The sequence below is a fragment of the Brassica oleracea genome, chromosome C3 (genome assembly GCF_000695525.1).
Source record: "Brassica oleracea var. oleracea cultivar TO1000 chromosome C3, BOL, whole genome shotgun sequence".
Lineage (NCBI taxonomy): Eukaryota > Viridiplantae > Streptophyta > Magnoliopsida > Brassicales > Brassicaceae > Brassica > Brassica oleracea.
In genome coordinates this window covers 548,884-567,352 of record NC_027750.1, presented here as the reverse complement: position 1 = coordinate 567,352, position 18,469 = coordinate 548,884, and the positions used below count along the sequence as shown (strand labels likewise).

Genomic DNA, 18,469 nt, shown 5'->3' with positions numbered 1-18,469 from the left:
TAAAACATTTTTTTTATTTATAAAAACTATTTTATTATTTTTTGTATTTTAAATATGTTTTCTATTTCAATTTTAATTTTATATTTTCGAATTTCAATTTAAAAAAATAAATTTATAATTTTTTTTTTAATTTTGGAAATATTCCGAGGAAGTTTATCCCTCGGAATATTCCGACGACATCTTCCTCGGAATATTCCGAGGAATTTCCGACGAACTTGTGGTCTTCGGAAATTTCCGAGAGATTTCCGAGGAAAGATGAATTTCCGAGGAGTTATTTCCGATGACTTTTTTCGTCGGTATGTCGTCGGAATAGCGTTATTCCGATGACATACCGACGATTTTTTCGCTCAGTATGCTGCTGTTTTCTTGTAGTGTTAGACAAAAAAATTAGTGAATTTATGTAAATATATACAGAAATAGCACTATCTCAATGGCCGAAAAATATAAAATTTTCACCCAAAACGAAAAGGATAGGATGATCAAAACTCCATAAAATATAAAAAGAAAAACAAGAAGATGAAATAAACAAAAAAAAAAGATTATCGAAAAAATCTCATTCGGACCGAAACTATAACCGATCCTAACTGAGTTAACTGATTAACATATCTATATTACCTATTGGATTGATAATTAATTGTATATACTAATTATTACTAATCCAGAAATCCAATCTTCTCCCAAATCACGTTCCTCAATATCTTTAGATCTCTTCCCTTAGCCGTTCCACCGATCCCTTCGTGCATCGTGAACGACGACCCTCTCCGCCGTGCTAAATACTCGTGCGGCGGAATGATCCGCCTTCCTCCCGTCGCCGCCGCCGTGTCACCGCCGTTGGTGTCTTCCTCGTCCTCGCCATCTTCGTCGGTGTCGTCGTCTGGTACCACCACATGGCTCCTATACTCGCTCTTCAGAATCTTCGACCAATCCGGAATGTTAACCGGAAGCGAACCGGTCTTTGGCGCTTTCCGGTTAACGGAAACAGAGGAATCTCCGACTTTCGCCGGTTTTCTCCGTAATCGAGAGATTGATATCGATCTCTTGGCCTCAAATGAACTCGGTAACCGGTGATCGCCTAAGTTATGAATATCAGATTCGTCGAACTCAAAGACATTCTCGTCGTTTTCGGACATCTCTGGTTCTGGTTGGGGATAGATGTAGTTAGGCTTGCCAAAAAAATGCTTCCTTGACGCCATTGATTATGAAAACAGAGCAGAGAGAAGAGAAGATGAGGTTTTTTCAACAGGATTTTGAAATTAGGTTTCTGTGTTTTGATCTGCTTGTCGTTGAAGACTCTCGAGTGGGGTTTTTCAATTGAAGGAGATGAGATCATTTTTATAGAGGAGATGTGGTGAAGAGATAAGCTCATTGGTTGTGTGAGTTAAGACTTATTACAAGTAAACGACAAACGGACAAAGTAGGAGATAAAACAAGAGTGTTCGTTCAGTGTGGTCAGTCTCACGTTCTTATCGTGAGCTCCTTACATTCTCACAATCTCGTCCATTGTTTTTTTTTTCCAAATAATACTATAACCTAAGGAGATGTGATATAAATCATGATTTTAATGGAGTTATACGTTTACCTTTATCTCATTTTACAAATTACCTTCAGAGTTATTGCTATTTGATACAATCATAAATGTTTATCTTCATAATTTAATGCTGCTAGATGTATGAAATTTGTTGATCTTAAAAAATAACAATCTTGGAAAAATTATTTTAATTTAAGTGCTATATAATATTTTTTGTCAGCTAGAACTATTAATATTTTTTTTAACAAGTTATTTCAGAGCTCTTTTTTAAAATTTGATTTGTATTAAAACAAACACCTTTTGTTTTTAATTTTAATATCAATGGTGATAAGACAATACAATATATACCTCTTGAAAAGAGGTTGTACATCTTAAAATTTATTTTTACAAACTGTTTTCATGGATTTTGAAGTTTTTAAAATTTTCTTATCTAGTGTTTTGGCCAGAGCAATGCTAAATACACATATACCCCTAGATACTTAGGGAATATCTAAATAATTAACAAAAATGCAAAACATAAGAAAGAAACAACAAGAGTTTCTAAAAAATAATAATGTTGAAATACTCTTTAGAAACCACAAACCACTTGTCACTTACCAAACCACTCAATTCTTTTTGAAACAAAAACAAATATATATATATTTTTTTAACAAAAACAAATTAAATTATTAAATTCTATTAAAATGTAAATTTTATTTTGATTAGAACTCCATTTATGATATTGGAGCAATGGGGTTGCTCTAAATTACAGTACTATGTCTTAGAGCATGATTAACGTTGCATGGGTTTTTATTTGACGAACCAATCGCACAGGTTTTTATTTGCACGGATTCCGATAAAAAAAAATTAAAAAACAACATGTGGTGGTCCGCAAACAGTGCAAGAACCAAATTAAATTCGGTTCTTATAGACAGAAGACACTGTTTTTATAAAAACAGTAGGATCCACTCTTTAAGAACCAAATTAAGATACACCGTTAATCATGCTTTCAGTTTTTATCTTTCACAAACCGGATATAGTATGGTACCTGCATTTTGTTGTAAAAGACTTATAGTGGGATTGTCCGCAGGGGAACGTAGCCCAGGCTATGTGCACAATTATTGGATTGTCCAAAGATGAATGACACGTCTGATTATTTTCACCTCTTAATCAGTAAAATAGACACGTCGGATTACTTCACGTGGACTAATAGGGACATGAAGTGTACTCATACTATTTTAATAGTAAATAATATCATTAGCAATTGTGGGATTCAATTGTTTCCACTATGACTGATTTTCGTTTTCAATATTTATTGCTTGTCAACCATTCTCTTTGTAAAATTAAAAAATAAAAAAAAACCTTTTTTTTGGGGAAAATTACTATTGTCTCTCGTAATACTATAATAGAAATATTACAACCATAATTTCATTGGTATTTCTATGGAGGATAATTAACGTAACGTGGACCAATAATAGGTGAGATGTCGCTTGTCAGCAAAAACTGGCCCACTGGACCTCTTCTCGTTTTTGAAATTACGGATGTTTCAGACGTCAATATCTTGACACGCCATCGAGGTCCCTTAATTTTTGATTCACTTGATGTTAAACTACAAGAATGGACAAAAGATGCCAGATATTAACAAGTTATACGTAGTACATTGTATACTTATCATGTTATGTACTACTACTACTTATAATTTTTATAATGTGGACAAACTTAAAATGCAACATCCAACAAACTAGATAATAGTATATTATAGAAAAATTGGCAGAATATTGTGCAAAAAGGCAAAATATGTTGAACAATTATCTGTGTTGCAAAAAAAAAAGTTGAACAATTATCTGATCATAGCATAACACTTGGGGTCGCGAATAAATCGTCTACGGCCACGCATATATAAACTTCATTGTCATTATTGTAAAAAATAAACTTACAAGACCAGTTATACATATATATGATAGTAGAAGTAATATATCTGTGAAATAGTTTGATATAATTCACATCTTTATGGTTTTCTACGAATGGTGAAAATGCAAATTGGATTATCTTTGTTTAATCTATTTACATCATATGTCAAACTGTTTATAGGGAAGCATATGTTTGATGTATTCGGGTAACTAAACGTATGAAGTTTGTATTTGTAATCATATAGTATAAAATAACTGCCAAATAAAGGAGCGTATCTGTTGAACCAATTGCAATTTAAATAATAGGGTATAGTGTGGCCAATTAATTATTGGTCGATAAGACCTCTCCATAATTGGAGCTTTAGATATAGTATAGCAAAACCCAGTACCAACAAAAAGACAAATAAAAATAATGCTAGCTAAGGACACGAAACACAGAGGCTACGAAGGAAGTATGCAGATATGGCTAGCAACAAGGGGATAGGAAAAAAAAATTGTTTTTTTTTCTGTTATGAATTCAGTTTAAACAACTATGTTGTACAAACCAGTTTATTTTATTTTTGAATTAATTTAACATTCATTCAAAAAATAAAATAATGCTAGCTAAGTCAATAATTTAGCTTTTTTTAAAACAAAAAATGAAAATTGCATTAATTATCAATCCAAAGGACATCACAACCGTTACAACCACGAGTAATTCCGGCAAAACAGCGGGCGTTAGGTTACAAAAATATATCATAGATTATATATGATATATATAATTTATGTATATATATCAATCGAGCTTCTTATTGAATTATATTTGGATGTTTATATCTAATTTATGTATAGTTTCATACGTGATTTAAAATATATCAAATAGTCCTCGGCTCAGCCGTATTATCGTAATCTACTTTGTAGTTGCACATTTTCTACTTTTACGATTTCTTTTGTTGCTTTATCGCCGAACAAATAGTTGCTGGAAAATGTCATAGATTTTTCAAATGATCTGCTTAGTGTACATGTCAGTATATGCTATTAAAAAATGGCTTCAAACCCAATTAACTGATATTTTTTTTTGGTAAAAAAAAGAAAAGTGTTTTCACCTCTTTGCTAGGAACTCAAACAATGTAAATAGTCTCTTCCAGCGCGAATCGAAACCGGATGGCGGAAGTTACAGCCGCAACTCCTTTACCACCAGAGCTGATTCGTTCGGGTCAATTAACTGATATTTGTCAGGAAGAACCCATGACATGGTTGTAAAACAAAAGACATGGTTGATTTTTCGTTTATATAAACATTTAATTCAGTATTGAATTTCTCTTTTGTTTGATCGAATCATGGTATCGTTTTGTGAGTTATAAAATGATATAAATATTAGAATTAGCAACTACAACTAAGATTAACCTAGCTTGGATCAGCCTCAGCAGACACAAACATATACTACCAAATTGTAGAAAGAAGACCGGGCGATTGTGGTCGAGTGGTAAGGAGACGGGACTGAGACGCCGACACGTTTCAGGTTCGATCCACCTGCTGTGCAAAACTAAGTCACAATTATTCTGGTCACCTAACACGGATATGAGCCTATGCTTTAGAGCTCATTTGAATATCCGAAGAGAAGGTCTATCCGTGGGATGCATCTCTCTTTGGAGATTAGTCTAGATTTTTCCATAAGCCTGGGATACCTCTGTTTTAATCAAAAAAAAAATTATAGAAAGAAGTTCAGTCTCCATTGTTTTTCAAAAAAAAAAAAAATTGAGTCTCGATTTTTTTTTTTTTAGAAACTGAGCCATGCGAATAGTGTTGGTTAAATATAGACAATGAAAACCAAGCACCAACATCGACCAATTGTTTTGCATTATTTACCCAGTGACGTCTAATCCTTAGTATCGACTGATGCCGAAAGAACTTGTGTGAGAATATTTTTTCCAATATTTATGCACGAGATGTGATAAGTTCACTTTTTAGGTGGAAGGTTTGATCATTTGATGCCATGCCATCTGTATATTAATCTTATATGTAGAACATATAGAACATCGAATTGTCTTGTGACAACACGGTCACCTACTTATTCAAATTTTATAATATAGTGTTATGCAATATATACAATAATATTATGTATATTTACATAGGTAACATATAAAATCAAGAAAAAATATTCTCCCATGTCAAGAATAGAAAAACAAGAGAAAAGAAGCGCAAGAAGATAGCAATCTTTCAATTATCCTTATCTTATCCTATCTTTTCAGGTCATTGACTAATTTTTCAGTTAATCTAAGTATTAAAAACATGCATTTTATATTGGAGAAATTAAAGAAAGGGGGACTCTAGAGCCTCTATATATAATATTTGATTAACTTTGCATGTGTCATGTTTTCGAAGGATCGACCTTAGCCCAACATAAAAGATAGCTTACAGATCTCTAAAATTGTACAGTTTATTTCTATTTTTTTTGTTTATTTCTATATTTGAGAGTAAAGATTTGACTTATTTTGTTTTACCTCTTATTTATAAAGGGTTTTCATCTTATTTTGTTTTACATCTTTACAAAGCAATAAAAATACCGAGACGTACTACACATGCATAATAATTTGATTAAAATATAAAGGTTATAGAAATTAAAACGAATCTATAATCTGAAAATAAAAAGAAATTATACAATTCATATGACTTCGCTTACATCATCTGAGGAATCATTCAATTAGCCAGAATTAGCCACTTTGCATAGAGTGATTACAATGGTTCTCTTCACTCTGGGCTTCATTTAATTCTCCGATATCTAAGCATTTTGTCTTATGGGTTTCTTACAATGTTATAAGAACTGTATCGTCAACCCATAAGAATGAGTCCATGATACTCTTATGTGGGCCTAAATAATCGTCTACACTACTTAAAACGTTTAAGCATACGTCTTGACTGAGCGATATGTACTACAAAAGCGATATGCAACGCACAAAAAAATGTCTTAAACATTTGATAGAAACGTGTAGGAACATAAAGATACACCCGTGTTGCTCATGCAGGTAAAGAAATTAGAGGTTCCAGAATATTCGTATGGTTCCATCGTTTTTTGTAATTATAGCAACCAAGACCAAGACGTCAACAACCAACTTGGTTCATTATGGATCGTCCACTTGTCCACCTTTCAAATCAACCAATCATTCTCTCTTCCTCTATATATGTACTCGAACAATAACACTACTTCCCCAACCCAAAACGTAATATCTTTTTGAAATATTTCTACAGTTCCAAACCTATCGCTCAAATATGTGTTTCTTTGAAAACCGCTGCGATAGAGATTCTATGGTGGTGAAGATGGATGTGGCATGGTGGATGGAGTCGCCTCCTCCGCAGATAATTTTTCCGGAGAAACCATCTACTTGTCCGATTCTTGAAACGATTATAGAAGAAAGAGAGACCGAAGAAGACGATCAAGAACATGATAAAGAAGACGTTTAGTGATCATTTGATCTTCCTTCTTGGGGTTTAGATAGATTATTGCTGATGTAATTCTCTATAAATGTATAAGACGAGTTTTGTATATTAATTTATAATCATATCTCGTGATAACTGTGAGCTTTTTTTGGAACTCAGAGCATCATTAACCCTACAAACTCATTTGGGGCTCTTAATGGTTTTTTATTAATATTTGGTAGTTAAGAACTTTAGTTAAGATATTCTTAAATTTTGTGCTACAATGGGAGTTTTTTTAAAAAATATTATGAAACATTGTGAAGAGAAGAAGATAAATTTAAGCTATCTTAAAAAAACAAAATTATGAAACATTGTGATGAGAAGATAAACATTGGACTCAACGAGTCAACTAATCAAACCGTCAACCTACTGATTTTTCCGTTCTTTAAGTTATCCTAGACACTGCTTTACACAACTAGCAACTGAATAATCACACACATGTCTCATTATTTACATCAAAGAGAACAAAAGAGATGAGACTGACCGTGCTTCAGTAGTTTGGAACTGCCGCACATCAGCGACCATCTGTATGGATTGGATCATCTGCAAAGTACAAGCTCCATTCTTTATAATGATCAAATACTCTCGTCTTTGCATGCATCATACTTCAACATCCTGCAAAGAAAAACAAAGCTTCACATCACCATTTTATTTTCTTGCAGAAACAGAGCAAAATAGAACTAAAACTGAGATCACAAAAGAACAAAACCTTGCAAAAGACTCTGGTTGTTTCGAAATCAAAGGGCTTCATCAAGTGTAGTGGCCGCTTTTGACAGCAACAAGTTCATTAGCTAGAACACTCTCTAAATGCTCCAACATTTCCTTTGCTTGCATAGAACCAAAGCCAGAATCCGCATCCCTATATTGCTCTGAAACATTGATGAAAACAACACAAGAGCCAAAACTGATGAGTCCATGTTCATTCCCTCCTCACTCACTCTACTTAAAAGCCAAACACAGCAACACAAATTACAAGTTTATACAATCTACAACTCTCACAGTACTACGTACCATTAAACAAAACATTAATGATCTAATACTCGTTTGACAAGTGATAGTTCAGCAACTAACCACATCATCCAACAATGAAACAAACAAAAGCTTAATCCTTTAGTATCACACAATACTTTAGCAACGTCTTAACCACACCGTCTAACTACTAAACAAACAAAAGTTTGATGCTTTGATATCATACACACACATGAAAAACCATGGAACGATGAATAAAGTGTTGACCTTTATCTCTCTAATGGCTTCCATGAGATCGAAAATTGAACAAAATTGAACGTTGAACAAAAGTTTGATGCTTTGATATCTCTCTAATGGCTTCCCATACATAGAAAATTGAAGATTTCTTCAGAAATTATATGATCAAGAGAAACTGATTCACAAATGAAACATAAGAGAACACGAACAGGCGTCATCGTGGAGTTCGCCGTCAACGGTGAAGAGAGAAAACGAGTTTACCAGAAGAAGAAAAACAGTCAAAGGGGTTGGAGAAGATCGAGAGACGATCGCAACTCTCAACAAGAGTTCTCTGGTTTCGACTTGGAACAGATATCCAAACGGAGGTCCGATCAGAGAGACAGAGACGAAGCGATAAGTGGAAGAATCAAAAGACTTTGTTTTTTTTTTCAACGACACGTGTAGTCTAAGCGATGGCTCTTCCACGGCTTAATTAAGAAACCTATCTAAGAGACATGGATAATTGTGCTCTTACACGTCTTGTAGTTCGATGATCACTTCCTAATACCAAACATACGATATGTTCAATTTCGAGCTGACTTATTCCAATATAATCTCTATGAATTTTCTAACCGAACCGATTCGGTACTAGGAATCCGGTCTAATATTCAATTTTCATACAAACAAATTATGTAAAAAGAAGTCTATCCATCAAACCATACATGAACCGGACCAAAAACCAACAATAATTTTTTGACATATCAAACCAAACTTAAACCGGAAATTAGAGTCACAAACCGGTAGATTGGTTTGGTGAGATGATTTGTCAACCACAAGAATATAATATTATTTGAGTATTTGTTGATATCTTTTAAAAAAAGAAATAAAATTGAATATCCAAATTAGATTATATTTTTAAAATAAAATACATAAAAATACATAAAAATAGTTACAAAAAATAAATAAATTAATATTGTTAAATCTTCAGCAAAATACTAAACCCTATACCCTAAATCCTAAACCATAAACGTTAAACCTTAAACTTTGGATAAACTCTAAACCGTTGGAAAATCTTAAACCCTAAATCATACATTAAAAACTAAATTTTACTAACACTAATACTAAACCCTAAATCTTAATCACTAAACCCTTGGGTAAACCCTTAAACCCTTGGGTAAACTCTGAACTTTTGTATAAATCATAAACTCTAGGGTTTAATTTTAAATATTTTTGATTTAGAATTTCTCATATTATATTTTTATTTAGACAAGCCACACGTGTCCGTGAACTAAGCAGTATACGCGTCACTTCTGTTTTTATAATCAGAAGCGCGTCAATCTGAATGTGATACATGAATAGCACGTGCGACAAATAGAGACCGCGTCATACTTGACATATGTTCCCACGTGAGTTTTGCTTAACGCGTCTCATCAAACTAAACCACTATTTGCTCTTCCACTAACACTCTTTTTAATAATTTTCGCACGATGATTACGATTGAACTCTCTATAAATATAAGCGGTATTCGATAATCTCAGATACTGAACATCTCAACAAAGTCGACACCTACTATACTTAGCCAAAAAAAAACTACTATATACTTCTCAAAGTCAAATTGGAGGAGATATATCTTAGTTTTAATACCTTTTTTTTTTGAATGGCGAGGATGATCGGACCTTTTGAAGTCCTACCGGCGATTCTTGTTTTCCCTTTGAGGGTCTCAGCTTCGCCTTCTTTGGGGACGATATATGAGGAGAAAGATGATGAAAAATTCATTCAACCCGAGATCAAGGCTCGAGAGTTGTAGATTTTGTATCTTGGCAGTGTTTTTTTTCTTCTTCTTTTTGGCCTTTTCTTGGTTGTTTTGCGGTTCAAACTCATTTTCATTGACATTATAGTCATGAAATAAAATTGTAGATCATCGAAAATTGTCAAGATGATTAAACATTACATTTTTCGTTATACGAAACTTTTATATAATCACAATCTAAGATATAAGATCTCGATACATCTAAAATTCTTAGTTAAATATTTTGCTGTATGAATGGAATACTTTCTAAAATTAAGACTTTTTACCAAACAAACAAAAAAGAATTGGAATATTTAAAAGAAAAGATTACATTGACTACTAACGACCCGATCATGTAATGGCACCTAAGTTAACTTTAACCAATGTTTTCCAAAGAAGAAACAAAACAAAAATCTAAGCTAATACTATTAGTTCTCCCTGGTAATAATGTTGCAAAGCATTATCATCCAATTAAATTTTTTTGCATCGTATATATTTCTTTCTTTCTTACATTACATGATGACAGAGGCACACATGTCACATAAATCATGATGAGTAGAATGATTAGCAATCTCACATTTCTTGAATAACACTTCTTCACAGCTTTTGAAAGATCACACGTAACCCTTTTTCAGTTTCATTCTTAATTTTCAATCCTCACCCACCCAACCTTCCTTCAAAGCAATCTCTCGCCCACTCTCTCTATCACTCTAATCTAAACAACTTTGGTAATGTTAGCGTAAAAAAATTTCCAATCTCTCTTAATTGGATCAATTGAAAGAATTTGTTATAGTTAACAAGTAATAATCTTCACACTAACTAAAGAATCCTACTCTTCACCTTACTACATCTCTCTTTATAACAAACCCTAAAACCTCTCACCACACACACACACACACACATAGACCAACAACAACAACAATGGCAATATCAAGAACATTCATGTCCGTTAATCTCTTCATCTTCTTCCTCGTTATTGCTACAACCAATGGTCAGGCTCCAGCTCCAACCCCTTCAGGTCCAACCAACATAACCGCAGTCCTAGAAAAAGCCGGTCAATACACAATGTTCATAAGACTCCTCAAAAGCACCCAAGCCGCAGACCAAATCAACACTCAGCTCAATTCATCATCGAGCCAAGGCCTAACCGTGTTTGCCCCGACCGATAACGCATTTAGCAGCCTCAAATCCGGAACATTGAACTCATTATCCGACCAGCAAAAAGTTCAGCTTGTTCAGTTCCACGTCCTTCCTACACTCTTAACCATGCCTCAGTTTCAAACTGTAAGTAACCCCTTACGCACGCAAGCTGGTGATGGACAAAACGGTAAGTTCCCTCTTAACATCACTAGCTCCGGTAACCAAGTCAACATCACCACCGGAGTTGTGAGCGCCACCGTGGCTAACTCCGTCTACAGCGATAAGCAGATCGCCGTGTACCAAGTGGATCAAGTTTTGCTGCCATTAGCAATGTTTGGTTCAAGCTCGGCGGCTCCTGCTCCGGCGCCTGAAAAAGGCGGCTCGGTTACGACAGGTTCAGCTTCCGGTAGCGACGGTGGAGGAGATTCTACTGATTCATCTGATGCAGAGAGGATCAGATACGGGATAATCGCCACCGTGGCAGCCATTGCTGCTTCTTCTCTGTGGATATAACTTGAGAGAGAGAGAGAGAGAGAGAGATCTATTCAAGAGTCTACATATTGGATTTTAAGAAGAACGATGAGTTTTTGTTGTAATTTGAGATTGTGTTAATGTTTTGATTCAAAACTTTTTTGATGAAAAAAAAAATGCACACGTGTTTCAATTTTGATTTGCATGTTTCAAGTGTAACTATAGTAACATCCGGGCATTAACCTTAATTGGGCCTAATACCGTTCATATTCGATCGCCCTAAATGTTAGTGTCTTAAACCGGTAAAAGGAAAATTTGGTTAACAAAAGAACGTACCGAAACTCATGATTCATGAGGTTGTTTGGTAGTTATATATATATACAATACCGAGCATGGAGATAGCCAGATAGGCTACTGGTGGAATGTTAATCTCTACATTTCAAACCTATGCCTTAGTGGTGCAGTAGCATACGATAGCGTCAGTAAATTGATGGTGGGGGACAAAATATTTACAAATTTGTATTTTTATTTTATTGGCTTTGATCATGAAAAGGAATGAACCGCAAAACGTTCATATTTTATATATCTCGTGTGGGAGTTAGAGATAAGTCAAAATTAGATAGACAATACCTATCGGTCTACTAAAAATATTAGCTGACATCAGCTAAAAACTATTATTAGATGTTAGTCTATGCAAAATCCAAAGGAACGTTGACTCATATTTCGAGAACTATTGAAAGGCAATTTCAACCGTGTAGTAAAAAGTTTTGAAAAGCCTGAATATATGGACTATTTTCTTGAATGATAACAACCAAAGAAAATAACATTTACAAAACAACAATGCAGCAAGATTCAAATCCATGTTTGTCATGGTATAGATATATGATGATGATCGTCATAAAATAGTAAAATTACATACTCTTTCCGTTTTTTAATATAAGTCGTTTTAGAATCGTGCACATAAATTAAAAAATCATTAACTTTTATGTTTTTTAAACAAAAACATCATTAATTATTTACCTAACCACAAATCAGCCAATAATAAAATAGAATGTATATTATCATTGGTGTTATAACATTAAGTTTTAATAAATTTTACATAGAAAATCAAAAATATCATATAATTTAGAATATTAAAATTTTTCTAAAACGATTTATATAAAAAAAAACTGAGGGAGTAGCATTTATTGTAAACTGATCATCACAAAACATAGTAAAAGTACATATAGCATTTAATGTAAACTGATAGGATGATATCTTGTCAACTTTTGTCCCCACATTCCGACCGCCTCACAAGGGAGTACGATTTTTTAGACTTGTCTCCTCGAAGAAACTTCCAAACATAATCACAAAATATTGTCCTCCATATTTCTCTTGATTTACGTTCCAAATATGTAGTGAATCAGATCTAATTAAATCAACCCAATGGAGCAAACCTTGCGAGTTCTTGAGGCAAAAACGGATGGCGACCCATTTGGTGAGGGTGATTCTCGTTGCTCACTCCAAGAAAATCCCGGGTTAAACCCATCTGTTGAGCCGGGTTTAGACCTGACCGATTTGATTGAAATGGATTATTATTATCGACACTACTCGTGGTTACACCACTGGTAGGAGGAGCAAGATTGTGGTTGAAGTTGTTGAGTTCTTGTTGGATCATCAATGGAGAAGATGATCGAGGAGGAGGAGAAGCGGCGGACGAGGATGAAGTCATTGTTGGGCCGGCGAATAAGGGCGGAACGGTGGTGGAGTTGCTTCTAGTGGATCCCATTTGTGCAGCTTTTTGCAAGAGAGCAGTGGCAGACATTGGAGAAAGAGGCTTGTTTTGTTTTTTGTCGGAGGAGGAGGAGAAGAGTGGGGAGAAAGAAGAGCCTTTCAGGGTTTGGTGTTGTTGATGTAGTGATGGGAGTGAAGCTGAGGTTTGTTGTGATGTTGAGGATGATGATAAGGTGAGATTAGGGTTTGTGGAAGTCGTGGGGATTTCGAACTGTTGGTTGTAGTGGTGGTCGGAGAAATCAGAGAGGAATGATGACGAAGACAAGGGGAAGAGGTGGTGGTTCCCGGTGGAGGCCATTTGTACCATTTCGGAGGAACCTACACGGAATTGATATAAACTGGGATAATAATGAAAATGGTCTATATTAGGAAAATGATTGAGATATGATGTACCTTGCGTATGCATTGCGCTTAGGTCATGTCCAAACCCTAAACCAAATTGAGAGATAGCTGCATTAATGTCTGGATGATGAACTCCTCGGTGGACAAATCCATGGGGAAGATTTGGATTATTTATAACATGTGAATCATTTGCAAAATTAAGACTCGTTGTTGTAGAGATCGCTGGATTATTACTAAGTGAGCTCATTCTCGCCCCTTCTTCTGTTAATGCGTCGCAGAACGCTCTGTGTGTGATGAAACTATCTTTCCTATAGTAGAAAGGGTTTAGGGTTTGTATATAAATTTAAATAACAACATGTGATAATAATAATTAATTTAAGAAAACGCATTCATTATGTAACATAGCATTGAATTTGAAATCATTAGCAAAACAAGACATTCTTGGCCGGAGGAAGCATTTATTTCTCCTATGCAAACTCACTAACTCAAGACATGAAGACAGAAACAAACACAAAACATAGCTATTAAAATAAAACATACTGCAATACTTATATAATATATGTGTGTGTGTATGTACGTATATAATCACTTGCCATATCGTGTGAATAGGAGAAAAGAGTTAAGCCAAATAGACATGTACATATGCAAAGACACAAAATAGATGCTCATACCATCAAAAATCTCATCGAATATCATATTCATTAAGTGTCAGCTTTTATCAAAATCTTAAAACTAAAATTAAATCGTGTCCCTAAAAATCAGAAACTCTTGAATTAATGCTCTGCGCCCTAATCAAACTTCTCAGCAATATCAAATCACTAGACATTGCACACACATTCATACCGACAGTATAGCTACATATCATATACTCCATCTATACGTATTAATTAGTAGTTTTTTTTTTCACACAATAGACTGATTAACGAGTAATAATACTTAAATTCAATATCAAGGCAACAATACCAAACGTTTTTCATCGCATACATAATTGATCAAATGTAGTACCTGGAGAACAACGTGCCACAGTCGCACTTATACTCACGAGTGCCACAAGTTTTCGCGTGCGCCTTCCAATCAGATTGAACAGCATATTTCTTAGAACATTTTTCGCACTTATACTTCTTTTCCCCGTGCTTGCGGCTATAGTGCTTCTTGATCCCAGTGAGGTCTCCAAGGGCCCTAGAGGAATCATGGTGAACACAAGTCTTGATAGGACATATGTATACTTTCTTCTTTATCACCTCTTTGTTTGACCGTTGCTTCAGCTTCCATGGAAGGTTGTGGCCACGGCGATGGAGTTGTAAGTTCTGATCCCTTTGAAACCCTTTGTTGCAGATCTCGCAGACGAATCTGTTTGTCGCCATGAGGGTTGTTGGCGATAGAGCGATGACATCCGCATCTGGATCTGTCCATATGTACAAATACGATGTATCATTATTTTTGTAAGGCATGTATAATTTTATCTAATGAATTCTACGATTCATACATATTAGATATAGTCTTATAGATCACCAAAAAATGTGTGCGCGTGTGTGTTTGTATATATATGTGTGTGCGTGTGTGTTTGTGCGCATATTGTATTTGGTTAATAATGTTAATTTCAGTGAAAACAAGATTTTGAAAATATGGAGCTTTCTACAGAATATGTGTGCATGTTTAGATATGTAGAAATATATATGAGTATATTGTGGTGGCTGCTGACAAAGGTGGTACCTGGGGTGCCAGGTTGATTTCTCTTCTTCTTGGCTGATGACGAATTTGGTTTTGCACTAGGGTTTGGGTTGGAATTAGGGTTAAGTTCAGGGATGTGCTGCTGAAGATGATGAATATGCTGTTCTTGATGGACAAAGCCTCCCATGGAAGATGAAATAGAAAATGGATCTCCTGGAATCATCTGCATAGTTTTTGTTTAGATGTAAACCAGAGCTAAAGAACAAGAAGTTGGTTTTGTTTTTTTTTATAAAACCTTGCAAGAAAACAAGAAGGTGATCAGGAGATTTAGAACAGTATACAAACAAAAGAGAGAGTTAATTAGGGGATAGTTTTTAGAGGGAGAACAAGAACAAGAGCATCTAAGTTTCTTTTGGTTTTAAGGCTTGGGAATGTTTGAATGTGCTTGACTCTTTGGTTATGCCAAATGACAAGAAAAGACCAAAGAAGATGAGGAAAAAAATTCAAGACGCGGAAGTGTATATATATAAATTTTATTGAAAGAGGATTTTTTATAAATTTATAAGGGATCTAGTACAGGAATAAAGTTTTCTTCGGCTAAATAATGCTGAGAGATCTGGGAGTTGTTCTTATAGAGATCTACTTTTTTTTCTTTTTTGGTTTAGTCAATCTATGAATTTTTTTCAAAAGGGAAAGTAATTGTTTTTAATTAATAATAGTAATTCTGAGAAAAGGCCAGTCTCTTCCTTTCTCGCAGTTACATAGACACACGTGCATGTGTACATCTATAGCGAATTTAAAAGTTAGAAAATATAAATGTTATAAGGGATCTATATATAAAAATCTACGTTAATATGCACTTGCTATGTTTTGGATCTATATATAAATTTAACTGCACACAGTTTCAACTCCTATTTATTATAAAATGAAGATTCTACGCACCCAAGAAACTGTGTATTTGGCAAAGGAAAATGTTATGTGTCCCAAGACCAAAGCATATAGGTAGCTGTAAAAAGTTCCCGTTTTTAAAAGGGAGCTTATCTTTGACTCCAAAAAGTTTTAGGAACTCAAAAAAGGCCTTTTTGTAATTTGCATTTCCTTTAAACTATTCTCTATATAAACATTGTTAACTGCTGACAAAAAAACATTTGTAACTGGGAATGCAAAGTGATTTAGGTCTTCTAAAATTAAATGTATTTAGGTTTGGACGTAACTACTAAGTGCATGTACGCCAAAGTCAAAATGTGGCACTAAATCTATGATCTATTCACTTTTTTTTGGGTAAAATGATCTATTCACTTTGTCGCCAATAACCTAAATTAGAACGTTTACTTATGCTATGTTGGCCGGGATGACAATGTACTCTTGTTAGAAGTTGAACATGGTTCATCTTTTTTAAAAAAAAGTTGAACATGGTTCATACCTAGTTTCTTTTTGCTATTTATTTTAGCAAAAAAGAGTACAAAGAGTCTGAAATATATTGAAAAATAGATTCAAAAATATTGATCATGCGCGTGGACAAAATAAAACTACTCCATTTGATTTCTTGAGTGGACTACAAAAATTCCACTTCTAACTTGTACTGTACAAGTTTGATCTTCCTTTTCTTCTTTTGGTTGTGATGTCGAGGAAGTGAGAAGAAAAGGGAATTGCCTTTAAGCATATAGATCGGAAGAAATGATGAAGGCATAATTACAGAGTTGGACCAAACATAGCATGTTGTTTTGTAATGTAACAGAGAGAGAGAGAGAGAGAGAGGGGGGATCATTTGCATTTCCCGATGAAGACGATAGGAAGTCCGTGACGCCTGTCTCTCTGTCTGTGGGACCCTCTCTTTGAGCTATGATTTTCATGCACATTGCTATCTTCTATTATCAATATATCGTATTTATCCATTTTATCAGTCATATATCTAGAAGTATATGAGCATCATGGTGACAATGCATGATAAGTGTCACTTCCATTCTTAAGATTTGGAACCAAGTCTAATATAGCGATGGGTTTATAGGATTTGCTTAGACTCGTTTAACCATTTGATATATCACGTAGGAGTATACATTACAATTTGTTTTTGAATTTTAAAATTTGTTCTTATTAATATAATAATATTACATGAATTAAATTTATAATTTTGACGCGAATATAAGAATGTGATCTGGATTGATACATATATTTTCGACTCATTTAAATATCGATTTTTTTGCTGGACATTTGAACATCGAAAGTGTTGTTAGTAAATGTATATATGATTTGGAAGTTGTGTTTATTTTATTTAATTGGTTTTGAAAGGTGAATGTAGGTTTAAAAAAAAACACATATATGTTGCGAGTTCCACTATACTACAACTACCACGATGCGTCATAAACCTTCATTTTGAATATTTAGTCTCGGAATATAGCATAAAATGAACAAGTGTTACAAAAAAAAGAGTCTCGGAATATAACATAAAATGAACAAGTAGTACAATAATTATACACATCTTGGAGATTACATTATAAAAACTCCATAAATAATTCAACTCCATAAATAATTCAACCCAACCTTTCTTTTGGCTTTTTGTGTTTGCCTTCTTTAGATCCATTGGATGCTTTCATATTCCCTTCTCGGTATCCGATGTTTGTAGACGATTAAATATCATATGATTTTAGTGTTATCATAGTTTATACGTCTATACACAGTTAATTATTTTGGTGTTCAGCCGTAAAATCTGAAATTCAGATTAAATTCCAGTCTGTGTAAATAGTTTGGGTTTGTAATATCTTATTCTTGATCTAATTCATCTGGAATCTTGTCTTTCCAAAATTAGTCGATGAAGTTCGAACGTAAACTAGGAATATAATACAAATCGTATGTACCTCGATATATGAATATATCTACTTAGATTTTATATAAGGTAGTAAAAAAGATAGAGAGAGAGTTGGATTTGTATTATATAAAGAACTTTACAGAGTGTCTGAGCATCTCTAATCCATCTTTATAATAGAGATCTCTAAAATAGAGGAAAAAATAGAGATGGTGTTTTTGCTCTAATGTGTTCTTTTATAATAGAAAAATGCTATATTTACCTCTATAAATAAATGAATGCTATTTTTTTCTTTAAATATAGAGAGAGAAAAAATAGCATCTAAACTATTAAAAGTGAAGTACAAATAGAAATTAGTCCTTAATTATATTTGTTAATTACAAGTTGTGCCACTGGTTTTTACTTAAAAATATTAATCAAAT

At 34.0% G+C, this 18,469-nt stretch overlaps 4 protein-coding genes and 1 long non-coding RNA gene across 5 annotated transcripts; 2 read left to right on the top strand and 3 right to left on the bottom strand.

Annotated features, from left to right (window-relative positions):
- Positions 1 to 539: 539 nt before the first annotated feature.
- On the bottom strand, positions 540 to 1,358 carry LOC106331443. Its single transcript, XM_013769799.1, has one exon. It carries the CDS (start codon positions 1,191 to 1,193, stop codon positions 654 to 656), a length of 540 nt encoding a protein of 179 aa, XP_013625253.1. The 5' UTR covers positions 1,194 to 1,358; the 3' UTR covers positions 540 to 653.
- A 5,231-nt stretch (positions 1,359 to 6,589) lies between these two features.
- LOC106329395 lies at positions 6,590 to 7,031 on the top strand. The gene has a single exon (XM_013768041.1). The coding sequence runs from the start codon at positions 6,667 to 6,669 to the stop codon at positions 6,856 to 6,858; it is 192 nt and encodes a 63-aa protein (XP_013623495.1). The 5' UTR covers positions 6,590 to 6,666; the 3' UTR covers positions 6,859 to 7,031.
- Positions 7,032 to 7,136: 105 nt separating this feature from the next.
- Positions 7,137 to 8,515, bottom strand: LOC106329396. The gene is made up of 3 exons (XR_001267814.1): positions 8,341 to 8,515; positions 7,583 to 7,742; positions 7,137 to 7,488 (listed from the first exon to the last, which is right to left on the bottom strand). It is a non-coding gene; the product is annotated as an uncharacterized LOC106329396 (long non-coding RNA).
- Positions 8,516 to 10,572: 2,057 nt separating this feature from the next.
- Positions 10,573 to 11,655, top strand: LOC106329542 (fasciclin-like arabinogalactan protein 11). The gene has a single exon (XM_013768226.1). It carries the CDS (start codon positions 10,769 to 10,771, stop codon positions 11,498 to 11,500), a length of 732 nt encoding a protein of 243 aa, XP_013623680.1. The 5' UTR covers positions 10,573 to 10,768; the 3' UTR covers positions 11,501 to 11,655.
- Positions 11,656 to 12,595: 940 nt separating this feature from the next.
- Positions 12,596 to 15,825, bottom strand: LOC106329514 (zinc finger protein JACKDAW). Its single transcript, XM_013768198.1, has 4 exons — positions 15,287 to 15,825; positions 14,579 to 14,978; positions 13,625 to 13,881; positions 12,596 to 13,549 (listed from the first exon to the last, which is right to left on the bottom strand). The coding sequence occupies exons 1-4, from the start codon at positions 15,471 to 15,473 to the stop codon at positions 12,876 to 12,878; spliced, it is 1,518 nt and encodes a 505-aa protein (XP_013623652.1). The 5' UTR covers positions 15,474 to 15,825; the 3' UTR covers positions 12,596 to 12,875.
- Between the last annotated feature and the right edge of the window lie 2,644 nt (positions 15,826 to 18,469).

What these genes read in the sequence shown, in the direction of transcription:
- LOC106331443 (XM_013769799.1), bottom strand. Translation starts at nt 1,193, where the DNA reads ATGGCGTCAAGGAAGCATTTTTTTGGCAAGCCTAACTACATCTATCCC.
- LOC106329395 (XM_013768041.1), top strand. Translation starts at nt 6,667, where the DNA reads ATGTGTTTCTTTGAAAACCGCTGCGATAGAGATTCTATGGTGGTGAAG.
- LOC106329542 (XM_013768226.1), top strand. Translation starts at nt 10,769, where the DNA reads ATGGCAATATCAAGAACATTCATGTCCGTTAATCTCTTCATCTTCTTC.
- LOC106329514 (XM_013768198.1), bottom strand. Translation starts at nt 15,473, where the DNA reads ATGCAGATGATTCCAGGAGATCCATTTTCTATTTCATCTTCCATGGGA. An exon ending in AAATCAACCTGGCACCCCAG is followed by an intron (nt 14,979 to 15,286) that starts GTACCACCTTTG and finishes ACATATGGACAG; the next exon opens with ATCCAGATGCGGATGTCATC. An exon ending in TGTGGCACGTTGTTCTCCAG is followed by an intron (nt 13,882 to 14,578) that starts GTACTACATTTG and finishes TTTCTACTATAG; the next exon opens with GAAAGATAGTTTCATCACAC.